This window comes from Saccopteryx bilineata, chromosome 11, assembly GCF_036850765.1.
Source record: "Saccopteryx bilineata isolate mSacBil1 chromosome 11, mSacBil1_pri_phased_curated, whole genome shotgun sequence".
Classification (NCBI taxonomy): Eukaryota; Metazoa; Chordata; class Mammalia; order Chiroptera; family Emballonuridae; genus Saccopteryx; species Saccopteryx bilineata.
The window spans coordinates 76736861-76749096 of record NC_089500.1 but is presented as its reverse complement, the minus strand read 5'-3'; the positions used below and the strand labels follow the sequence as shown (position 1 = coordinate 76749096).

Genomic DNA, 12236 nt, shown 5'->3' with positions numbered 1-12236 from the left:
GCCCTGGCCGGTTGGCTCAGCGGTAGAGCGTCAGCCTGGCGTGCGGGGGACCCGGGTTCGATTCCCGGCCAGGGCACATAGGAGAGGCGCCCATTTGCTTCTCCACCCCCCCTTCCTCTCTGTCTCTCTCTTCCCCTCCCGCAGCCAGGGCTCCATTGGAGCAAAGATGGCCCAGGCGCTGAGGATGGCTCCTTGGCCTCTGCCCCAGGCGCTAGAGTGGCTCTGGTCGGGGCAGAGCGACGCCCGGAGGGGCAGAGCATCGCCCCCTGGTGGGCAGAGCATCGCCCCCTGGTGGGCGTGCCGGGTGGATCCCGGTCGGGCACATGCGGGAGTCTGTCTGACTGTCTCTCCCCGTTTCCAGCTTCAGAAAAATACAAAAAAAAAAAAAAAAAAAAAAAAAAAAGCTGTGCAGCTATAACTGGAGGTTAAAAGAACTCTGGGACCAAGAGCCACTGGCTACAAACCGCTGTTGGGGGCCATGCTGCCCACGTGCACTTACACTCCGGGAGGCTGGCGCGAACACCACGAGCTGGGACGAGGCTGAACCTCCATCTCTGGTTTTCAGACTGGTCCCGTGTGTCCAGAGGCCTCCAGGCCCCTTGCTGCTTCAGCCAGAGCGGTCCTGGCCCCCTCTAGTCTACAAATTCTACTTCATATAACGCCTCCTTGTAATCAGTGTGGTATTTTTAAATAATTTGTAAAGGACTGCTTCAAAATAACCATCCTCCGGTCATTTTCTAACACAGTCACCTTATTTCATTTACATTAAATTCAGAGATATTTATGTTTCAGTAGTATTAATTCTAGCATCCTTGGAAACAAAACAAAAATTCTTCCCGCTTGCTCTCACTTATGATGTCACAGAGAGAGGTCCCGGGAAATCAAGTTTCCATCCTTCTCACCATTTTAGACACAGGGAGTCCCCAATGAATAACTAGGGTACAAATGACTTACCACGGTGGAGTATAGAGATATTGACGGTGCTTTTCTTCCCAAAGAAAAGCAGAAACACAGACTCTTTGCAAACAGCTCGTGCCCGTTCCCGTCTAGACAGCAAGCGGCGCTGGCTGAGCCCCCGAAACCCACAGTCTCCTCCCGTTCGTGGGGAGACCTCTCGGGCGCAGGTCCAGGGGGCGGGTGGGACGTGATTCTCTCACGCACATGCAGGGAGGTGTTCTTCCATGCAGTGAAGCCTAAATCTTTCTTTTCTTTGTTTTAAAGTTGACAAAAACTCAACTCACTGACATGTGAATTCTGTGTGTCATGTTGTGGGGAAAAGCAGAGAGGTGCACGGAGGGGTCTGGGACCAGGCAGGTTCTCAGAAGAAAGAAAGGCCACCAGGAAGATACATCCATAAATGTCGACCAGAGAGCCCGAGACTTAACACTGAATTTGTTTAAGATCCAACAGCAGCCTCTTGTTTGCCCACCGTTCCTGTTAGTCCCTCAGAGGTTGTTTTGGGAGCAGTCTCTGGGTACTGTCACGGGGATGAATACCAAAGTGGCCCAAGGGGGTCTTTACTTTAAGGTCACAGGTGTAAACCCATCAAGCCAGCCAAGAGCAGTGAGGCGCCCCGTGGGAAGGGCCGGACGGCGCTGCTGTGGACATGCGGCGGCTGCGGGTGTGTGTACGCAGTGGGCGCTGGTGACACAGAACAGAGGTCTCTGAGGGTCAGGGTCGGCTGTGGGGGGCGGGGCGCAGGGGCCCCCTCATGGAGAAGGAGGGCTCAAACTAGAACTTGAAGGGGAAACAGGGTTTAGATCCATCAAACTGGCTCGTGAGGAAGGGTACGCAGGGTGCGAAGCAGGACAAGGCAGATTGAGCAGGGAGGCCGTGGGCGGCCATGATGTCTCTGCAGCGGGTCCAGGACTGGGGTCCGCAGACCGGCCGCGGTCCGGGGGTTGGGAATTGCCCACTGACCTAGGACCCCGTCTTTGCGTTTCCCGCCCACAGAAGAAGGCCTTGAGGGAGCAATGGCTCCTGGACGGGGTCAGCAGCAGCAAGGAGCAGGAGGAGATGAGGAGGCAGAACCAGCAGGACCGGCGCCAGATGCAGGCCCTGGAGCAGAGCATCCTCAGGTACGGCCTCACGCCCCCACACACACACCTGCACTTCCATGTGTCCCCACGCTGCACGTGGCAGGGCCGTCGGCATTTCAGGGACGCCACCAGGCCTTCCGCTTGGATTCCTAACAAACGCTAGGGATACGCACCAGGCCGCACCGGTGGGGATGTTGCTGTACACGTCACCGTCACCGACGCATAGCATGGGGGGGGGGGGTAGAGTGCGTACTGGCGACTCACCTGTAGCTCCAGGCTGTTCCTCATCTACAGAACGGTAGCAACAGTGTCCGTCTTTTAGAGTCACTGAGCAGATGTGAAATATACACACACACACACACACACACACAAACACGTATGCCAAACTGGAAGCACCTTCCTGGCACATGGCGGGCACTCAAAACATAGTCCTTCAGAGACCCAAGCCCACCCTCAGCGCAGGACAGGGGACAGTGCTGCAGGCGTGTTTACAGTCTCCCTCCGTCACACCCCCCTCCCAGGCCCTCCCACTCACACCAGGAGGTTTCAGAAGAGAAGACACGGGAGGAATTCCTCACTAGCGTTCTCTCCCCTCTGCTTCCCTGAGTCCTCAGTCACAGGTGGTTGACCTCGCTTCTCGGGGTCCACGTGAGGTCCGCCCCTGCCGGTCGTACAGCATCATCACTACGGAGTCGGCAGCTTCCGACAGAACGACGTCGTTAAATTGTCTTGCTTTAAACCGAGGTGATGGACATGAAAATAACTGGGAAGCTTCTATAGATGATAGGATCATTAGGATTACCACACAATACAGAGAAATATGATATGGGGAAGAAAGAGAGATACGGGGTGTGTCGGAATCGTTTTCTGACCTACCCGCGGCAGAGAGACAGGGTTTCTGTGGTTCGGTAATAACGATAATGCAAAGCCCACACACGTCGGCAACATGGGCAACTTCCAAAGCTCCGCTCACTACGAATTCACTCTCTTCAGTGAGGACTATAGAAAAAGACCTATAAAAATACCTAGGAGGCCTGACCAGGTGGTGGCGCAGTGAATAAAGCATCAGACTGGGATGCGGAGGACCCAGGTTCGAAACCCCGAGGTCGCCAACTTGAGCCCAGGATCACTGGCTTGAGCAAGGGGTCACTCCGTCTGCCATAGCCCCCTGGTTAAGGCACGTATGAGAAAGCAATCAATGAACACCTAAGAAGAATTGCCACAGCGAAGAATTGATGCTTCTCGTCTCTCTCCCTTCTTATCTGTCCCTCTCTCTGTCACACACACAAAAACACACCCGGGAGCCGCACTAGGACCATATTTTGTCCAGACTCCACACACTGTGCGAACAGATCGCCTCAGGCCTAAAACCGACCACACGGAAGAAAGACCCCTTTTCTTTCCGGTGATATTTACCTCCTATATTTGTGTATTTAATACTGAAATCATTGCCCATGCGCTCTCATGGAGATAGCTCTTAAATGAACCATTCTAAAGAAGTCATGTCTGTCTTATCATTGGAATTTTTACATCTGGGGCCCCCCGCCCCTCAGTTGTTTGCTCAAATGTAGGAAGTGCACCTGCAGGGTGAAGAACAAAGTCTTCAAAAATAGCACAAAAAAAATCAGCCTGAGACTTTGGAAAGGTTGAGTCTTCCTTCCTAAGGCGATTCTTAGCAAGATCTTCTCACAGTCTGGCTGGGCCAGTGATCTCTGTGCTGATTGCTCGGCGGGGGCCCTGACCTCTGACGAAGCCCTGAGTTGAGGCCCACCCACCCTGCGCTCTGCAGACACCTCCTGCTTCCGGTCCCGGTCCCTCTGAGGACCCCGCCCACCCACAGACGGAACCTAGGGCTTTCTCTGCATCTGCGACGGTAACTGCTCTGGCTACGTGTGTGTGTGTGTGTGTGTGTGTGTGTGTGTGTGTGTGTGTGCGTGTGTGTGTGTGTGTGGGCTGCGGCCCCACTGCCAAGTCCGGGCGGCATTCTGAGTGAGCCCTGGGGAGCGACCAGCACTCTGCCGCCTGCTTCCAACCCCGCCTGAGGGCCCCGACAAGCACAGAAGCTTCTAGGGGAGTTAGTTGGCCGTGGCTTGCCTAGTCAGAGCTTTTATATAACAAATTAAAAAAAAGAAATAAAAAGAGGAGGAGGAGGAAGAGAAGGAGAAAGAAGGAAGAGGAGAAGGAGGAAGAAAAAAAATGTATTTCCTGCCTGACCTGTGGTGGCGCAGTGGACCTGGAAATGCTGAGGTCGCCCGGTTCAAAACCCTGGGCTTGCCTGGTCAAGGCACATATGGGAGTTGATGCTTCCAGCTCCTCCCCCCCCTTCTCTCTCTCTGTCTCTTCTCTCCTCTCTCTCTCTCTCTCTCTCTCTGTCTCTCCCTCTCCTCTCTAAAATGAATAAATAAAAAAAAATGTATTTCCTAGCCATAGTACCCTCCAGGCACTTTATAGAGATCGTCTCGTTTAATCTTCTTACCCCTGTGAGGCAGGTGTTACTAGCTCCGCTATTCTGCAGCGAGATTAAAGCAGTCCCATGGTTAGGGAAGCGGGACATTAGAGACAAGCGCAGTTGGCTCTCCAGTGATGGCACATGTGACCTGTGTGCATGGGCAAGGTGGGGTCTCTTCCAGAAGTCCTTCCACAGTTGGGGTCCTCTGTGTGCCTGTCAAGCCTTTGCTAAATGGCCAGTTTCATGTCTGCCCCTTACCCGAGTCCCGGCACCTCTCTGAGACTTGATTTCAGATCTTAACTCCTCCCTGCTCCTCTAGAACACCGAATGATTCTAATCCCCAAATAGAAGTCTTCATAACAGCAGTGGTTCTCTTTAGATGGCCTTGTGCCATTTCCGAAGCACCTGTCCTTCAGGCGAAGGCCCCGCCCTCTCCCAGCAGTCCTGGAGAAAGTGCACGCCTCCGCCTCGCAGATGAGGACCAAGGCTCAGAGGGGGCAAGGGACGTCATTAAGGTCACAGAGCCAGTCAGGGGTACACTTGGGCCTCCGAGCAAGTCGAATTCAGATCACCCCTGCCGCACAATTAAAGGAGACCTGCAGGTGCGAATGCCCTGGGAAAAGTAAGACACCTTCGCAGGACAGGAAACCGCTGAAGGAATGGCCCTTAAGAGACGCATTTGCAAAGAGTTCGTAAAGACTGTGCATCATCGTGACCCATAAAGGCACGTTTATCTCGCTAAAAATATTTATATGTGCAGGGGGAGAGGATGTTCCGAAGCCGGGCACAGGGATAGAAAATACCCATGCTGCGTCCCTAGCAGGCAGCCTCCGCCGCACCCCGGCACGACGGGGATCCCGTGGCCAAAGCAGCTTGGCCTGACAACCGAATACTCCGTCCCGGGAGATTTCTAAAGCTGCTGAATAATCAGGTGCACGCTCTTCAATTCCATCTTTCTCCGCAACAGCTACCCACCCACGGGGCTTAGGGAGCCTCTTGCCGCCAGCTGGGCACAGCTCTGTGTTTTCTCCCTAGTCCCCCCAAAAAAACCACCACCCTCCTCCTGCCCTGAGCGGAGCCGGGATCCCAAACCCCAAGGGTCATTTATCATCTGACTTCGGTGCCTACTGGGAGGCTGACATTTGCCACCTGCCAGGCCTCTCAGCCAGAGGATAAGATTTTCATAGGAACGTCAAAACAGAAACGTGGCTGTTAACGCCGGTTGTAGCAGGGCCAGACCCCCTTGGGGAAGTCTTCCTTCCTTCCTTCCTTCCTTCCTTCCTTCCTTCCTTCCTTCCTTCCTTCCTCCCTCCCCTCCCCTCCCCTCCCTCCCCTCCCCTCCCCTCCCTCCCCTCCCCTCCCCTCCCTCCCTCCCTCCCTCCCTCCCTCCATCTCTGTTCTGGGAGCTGCAGTCAGAGCCCAGCCCTGGACATTCGATTCCCGCTCGGCCACCAGAGTGCGTTCGTGTGGCCAGGTTCCGTCACCTCTCCGGGCCTCCGTTTCCTGGTCTGTGGCCAGGGGACACTTGTGCCCATTTCACGGGACTCTGCTGTGAATGAAGTGACTTCCAGTAGGTGTTCAAAAAAACCATATTGGCTGTTGTTCCCTTCTCAGAGTCAAAAATCATTATTAGAAGAGGAGGCTGTCCAGAGCTTCCTCGGGGAATTTTTATCTTTTGGCCAACACCTGTCATTTCTTAGGGCTAGCACAGGAAATCTCTTTTTTTTTTTTTTTTTTTTTTTTGAGCAAACTGAGATTACCACCCAACTAGGATGTGGCATAATTAGTTGGTTTTCCTTAGGGCTTAAAGACGAAAATGTTAATAACGGGGGTTGCTTTTTCACTGTGCATTTGTTACATCATCCCACTGAATCCTCACCAGCACCTTGTGAGGCAGGTGACCTTTCAAGGTGAAAACAGGCATGGATAGGTGTCAACCTGCCCCAAGTCGTACAGCCAAAAAAATTAAGAGCCAGGACTTAAAATCTCATTAAAAGTCTAAATTGTGCCTCAGCTACTGCAGAAAGCATTGTCCCCAAGTTAAATCCTGCTAACGCTACCCCTCCACAGCGTGTGTGGTTATTTCCGGCCCATGCTCTGACTTCCGGCTCGTACACCTCGGTTCATAGGGACGTTCACAGGTGACCCTGCCACAGTCCAGTCCCCGAGCTCCCCTGACTCACTGTCACCCCCAGGGTGAATGAAGCATGCCTCCTTCTTGATCCTCTCATCTTTTCTTTCAAAGAGAGGCAGTCTTTCTGAGGATAATTGCTTTGTGTGGTATTTGTCTCTGAGTCACGTTCACTAACTCGGGAATAACGTCAGTGAGCATTCTGCCTGGTCCCCCTGATTAACACCTTAGGAGCAAACGTTCCCATGAGGGAACATCTCTCCTTCTGAATCACTCTGCTTAAACACAGTTTCAGTTTGCCCCGCAAACGAGCCCTGTGCTGTCACCGTGAAGCCATCTGCTTCCTGATTGTAGACACAGGTACGGATGCGATGCAGCACCAACTTCTCGGTCCAAATAACCATGTGTGCAAATGCATGTGTCCCACGGAGCTGGGTCCCTCTCTCCTACCCAGACGCCCTGCAGTCTCCGTGAGTCCCTCTGCCAAACCGCCTTGCCCCTGGGTCCCCTCCGGACACTTGCTACTGCTCCAGCTGTGATCCAAGACCTCTGAGTTCGACTAGAGCACACATAGCTCTTGACAGACATGTCAGAAGCAGAAAATGCAGAAGGTTAACCGGCCAAGGAAAACGATGCAGACTCCACCTCGTTCTCTTTGAGAAGGGTGATCTACTTATGATGAAGTATTCTCTAGTAAGGATTTTTAAAAACACTCTAAAGTCCTCCTCTGACTTTCTCTGCCCTCCTTTGAAGAACCTTCACTGAATCCAAATACTTAGCAACTGCCTTCCGCCTAGGGCAGGGGTCGGGAATCTATGGCTCACGAGCCAGATGTGGCTCTTTTGATGGCATCTGGCTTGCAGACAAATCTTTAATAAAAAAAATAGTAACATTAAAGATATAAAACATTCTCATGTATTACAATCCATTCATTTCCTACTGCTCATGTTCATGGCTGCGGGTGACTGGAGCCAATCACAGCTGTCCTCCGGGACAACACCACATCTTTATTGGATAATGCGTAAGGTACACGGGTCATTGTATGGCTCTGACGGAATTACATTTTAAAATATGTAGCGTTCGTGGCTCTCTCAGCCAAAAAGGTTCCCGACCCCTGGCATAGGGTATCAGAGGGAAGATGCACGTGACTCATTGGTTTCCAGACGAGAGTGTGTCAGGAGTGTGTGCCGTGAGTGTGTGCTGTGTGTGCCGTGAGAAAGGCTGGGGACCGGAACGTCAGAGCAGCACAGCCATCCCACGTAAGTTCAGGGCAACACCTCCACGAGCGGGGATGGAATTGTACTAGAAAGTGCGCCCTGCTCCGGCTCATTGAACTCAACAATCTCTTCAGCTGACCCAAAAGAAAGCAGGCAAGTTGCAAGTTCAAACAGACACTGAAAGCAGGGTTGAAGGATTTGGTTGCTGGTTATGGTTTACTGAAGTTGAAACCCTTCTTGTCTCCACCCAAGTTGAACCCCTGGGCAAGGCAGTTGTACCTTAAAGGAAACAAACGTCACCCGCAACACGGAGGGGCGCGCCACACGAAAAATGTCACACTCTCCATGTTCCTGCCGCTTGCCTGACTCAACCAGCCGTGTCCAACCTCACACTGCAGGGACAGACGAGCCGCTCCTCTGTGGCAACATCAGAGGAGAGCGAAAAGGACCCCCCCCCCAAAAAAAAAAAGAAAGAAAGGCAAAAAGGAAGAAAAAACTTCAACATTTGTTTCTCCTTCTTAAATGGGCTGTTGCCTAGAAACACTCAAGAAATTAATCCGAGGCAATTACATGAGTCAAAATCATTCCAAGCATGTTTTTTTTCACTCTCCATATTTAACTGCTTGGTTTACCAGATTTGCAATCATTCATCTGTTGTTGTTTTTAATTTCCGAGATATTCTGGTTATTTTTAAATGAGCAGCTTTTTTTTTTTTTTAACCCAACAAAAGAAGCTAAATAAACCAAATTTCTAAAAAAAAAAAAAGAGGGGGGGGAGAAATCTATCCACCAACCCCCCCCAAAAAATGCCTAATACAATGCATAACACATCGCAGGAATATGTAACTAACACAGCTTAATAATTGAATGAATAAAAAAATAGATAATGGATGGGTAGAGGGATGGATGGATGGATGGATGGATGGATTGTAGATAGATGGGTGGATGGATAGATTGTAGATGGATGGATAGATGGATGGATGGATAGATGGATGGATGGGCGGGCTTGAGAACACCACAGATTTAAGACGACCAGAAGAAGACTAGCCAATGACTTCAACATTAATGAACTAAAAAGAAAAGTCTTGAAATTCTTTTTAAAATTCAAAAGAATAAACAGCCAACTATCTTGAGTCAAGGGCAAAGGCCAGGGGCAGGGGTGGCCCTGGTGTTGAGGCAGCTGTCAATGGCACATGTTAACACCCACCGCCACCTGACTCTCCCCTTTCCGCCCTGGTCACCTCACCTTTTATCTCCTTCTCCCTGCCGCCCAGCAGTCTCTCTGGCCCATACCTGCCAATCTCATTTCCGAGGTAGTAGAAATAGCTTTGAACGGTTGTCCAGACTCAACACTCCCCACACAGTGGTGAGCTAAAGGTAGCTTAGACCAGCCTCTGAGAGCGCTCCCTGCCACCCCACTTGAATTCGATCATCATGGCTACCCCCTGTGGAGCAACAGTCATTCTCTGAGGAGGTCTAAGTAGTCTCGTTTCCACACATGAGGACACTGAAGTAGGGAAAGCTCTAAATCTGGTGAATCTGGTGACAGTTGAGCCCCGAGCCACACGGCCATCTTTCAGACTCCAGACTCTTCCCAGCATGCTTCACCTGGAGTATTCTTGGTCCATGTCAGTGAACGATCATTGAGAACCCTCCACGTGTAAGTTTCTTTTTTTCTTTTTTTAAATTTTTTGTATTTTTTTATTTTTATTTTTTGAAGTTGGAAACGAGAGGCAGTCAGACAGACTCCCAACTGGTATCCACCCAGCATGCCCACCAGGGGGTGATGCTCTGCCCATCTGGGGCGTCGCTCTGTTGCAACCAGAGCCATTCTAGCACCTGAGGCAGAGGCCACAGAGCCATCCCCAGCGCCCGGGCCAACTTTGCTCCAATGGAGCCTTGGCTGCGGGAAGGGAAGAGAGAGATAGAGAGGAAGGAGAGGGGAAGGGGTGGAGAAGCAGATGGGTGCTTCTCCTGTATGCCCTGGCTGGGAATCGAACCCAGGACTCCTGCACGCCAGGCTGACACTCTACCACTGCGCCAACTGGCCAGGGCCATAAGTTTCAATCTTCTAGAGGAGATTCGAGAATCATTAGCTTCTCAAAACAGAGTTTTATTTGCTTTTTTACCTCTCGAGTCCTTCAACTTTTAAAAGTGCTTTTCCACTCATTATCCCATTCAAAACAGTTTCAATAACTTGAAACAGGAATATAAGACCCCCAGCAGGGATGACATAGATCTTTGGCTGTCTTGACATGAGTAAAGAAGGAACCAAGGAGAAACTGAACTACGCAGGAGGTAGGAGAGGGGTTGGCTTCAGTGACCCATCCTCCAGGTCCTGGTCACAAAGAAAGAAGGTTCAAGGGCAGAGACCCCTTGGGTGAGAGAAAGGGTCTGTGCCGCTGTAGGACATAGGCTTCCTCGTGCCCCAGGAGGGCTCAGGGCTGAGTTCACCAGCTCAGAAGAGTGCCACACCGCTCTCACAGTGGCCTCTCGTCCACCATGAGGCAAATGTCACTCCGCTCATTCAGACCACCCAAGGCTAAGTGGTCCTTGGTGGTTATCTATTATGTTCTATTAAGGTTGGAATTTATATCTCTTGGTCTTCAAATAATAGCGTCCTGTTCTTGGTGTCAAATGTGAACAATTAACACTAGAAGCAAAGCGAAAATGAAGTGGATAGAAAGTGGGAAACACAATGGCTACTCTGTGGCCCTGCTAGAGAGAAATGTGAAGGGTCGTAAGGCACAGAGCCGGCAGCTACGTCTCACAGAGAGAGTCAGTGGCTATAGACATCAATGAGTATGTTTTTTGTTGTTTCGTTACAGGATTACAAGTAGTTTATTCACTCAAGATATTTCCACCTATCATTTATTTTTAAAATAAATAAGGCTTCCGAAATTTAAGTATGAGAACATCTGTACTTAGTTTGCCATGTCCTGACTATGACAGTATTTGAAGGTCCTTGGGAAACTCAAGTCACCTAGGTAAAGGGCAATCTGAACTATTATTACAATTATTTAGCTCTTATTAAGTGTTGGGCATGTACTACACAGTTCTCTGCAGGCTCTAGTTAAAAACCGCACACCAGCCCTGGCCGGTTGGCTCAGCGGTAGAGCTTCGGCCTAGCGTGCGGAGGACCCAGGTTCGATTCCCGGCCAGGTCACACAGGAGAAGCGCCCATTTGCTTCTCCACCCCTCCACCGCGCTTTCCTCTCTGTCTCTCTCTTCCCCTCCCGCAGCCAAGGCTCCATTGGAGCAAAGATGGCCCGGGCGCTGGGGATGGCTCTGTGGCCTCTGCCCCAGGCGCTAGAGTGGCTCTGGTCGCAACATGGCGATGCCCAGGATGGGCAGAGCATCGCCCCTGGTGGGCAGAGCATCGCCCCTGGTGGGCGTGCCGGGTGGATCCCGGTCGGGCGCATGCGGGAGTCTGTCTGACTGTCTCTCCCTGTTTCCAGCTTCAGAAAAATGAAAAAAATAAATAAATAAATAAATAAAATAATAATAAAAAAAAAAAAAAAAAAAAAACCGCACACCAGCTTTGGCCAGTGGCTCAGTGAATAGAGCGTTGGCCCAATGTATAGACATCCTGGGATTGATTTTTGGTCAGGGCACACAGGAGAAACGACCACCTGCTTCTTCCCCTCACCCTCTCCCCTTTATCTCCCTCTTCTCCTCCCGCAGCCAGTGGCTTGGTTGGTTTGAGCGTGGCCCAGGGCACTGAGGATAGCTCCATTGGAGCACATCAGCCTCAGGTGCTAATAATAGCTCAGTACTCAAGCATCAGCCTCAGATGGGGTTGCCAGATGGATCCCAGCTGAGGTGCATGCAGGAAGTCTGTTTCATTATCTCCCCTCCTCTCACCTAAAAACAAAACAAACAAAAACGCACACCTAGCCTATGTCTTGCCTAAGCTTTTGAAAAGTCTCTGATGAACCAATTTGCCACACCACACTGACATCCAGGGTGTGTGAGGCTTTTTTGTTTGTTTGTTTGTTTTCATTCATTTGAAAATCACATTCATAACTTGCGCATAAAAGTCCCTGGTTCCCTGCCAACCAGTTTGGTTTCTTCATTTTCACAGCCCATGAAACCCTTCACTTACAAAATATTATTCTGATTAAGAGGGTTTACTTTTCTACTAAATCATTCTCTTCTGACATTACCTGCCTGCACAGCAGTCTCAAATCACAATAGCATCACCTGCCCATAAGATCATTATTAATGGATACAGCATTATGTTTGGTGACGGAAGTCACCCATGCGAAAGCTCCTCACATGTAACTATGAATTATTCAGTTTTTCTAAACAGCTGCTCTGTCCCCAATTATCAGGGCAGACGCACAGTTGTTTCAGTGTCATCGTTAGGTTAGCCCATTGTATTGCTGTTTTGATATTAAA

The 12236-nt window shown here is 50.7% G+C and overlaps 1 protein-coding gene across 1 annotated transcript in view; it reads left to right on the top strand.

Moving 5' to 3' along the window:
• Nucleotides 1-12236, top strand: part of PALMD (palmdelphin) — a 54554-nt gene that overhangs the window by 27123 nt on the left and 15195 nt on the right. The window contains exon 3 of the mRNA XM_066247228.1: nt 1954-2078. Coding sequence (XP_066103325.1) covers nt 1954-2078 — 125 coding nt within the window. The remainder of the gene's footprint in view (nt 1-1953; nt 2079-12236) is intronic.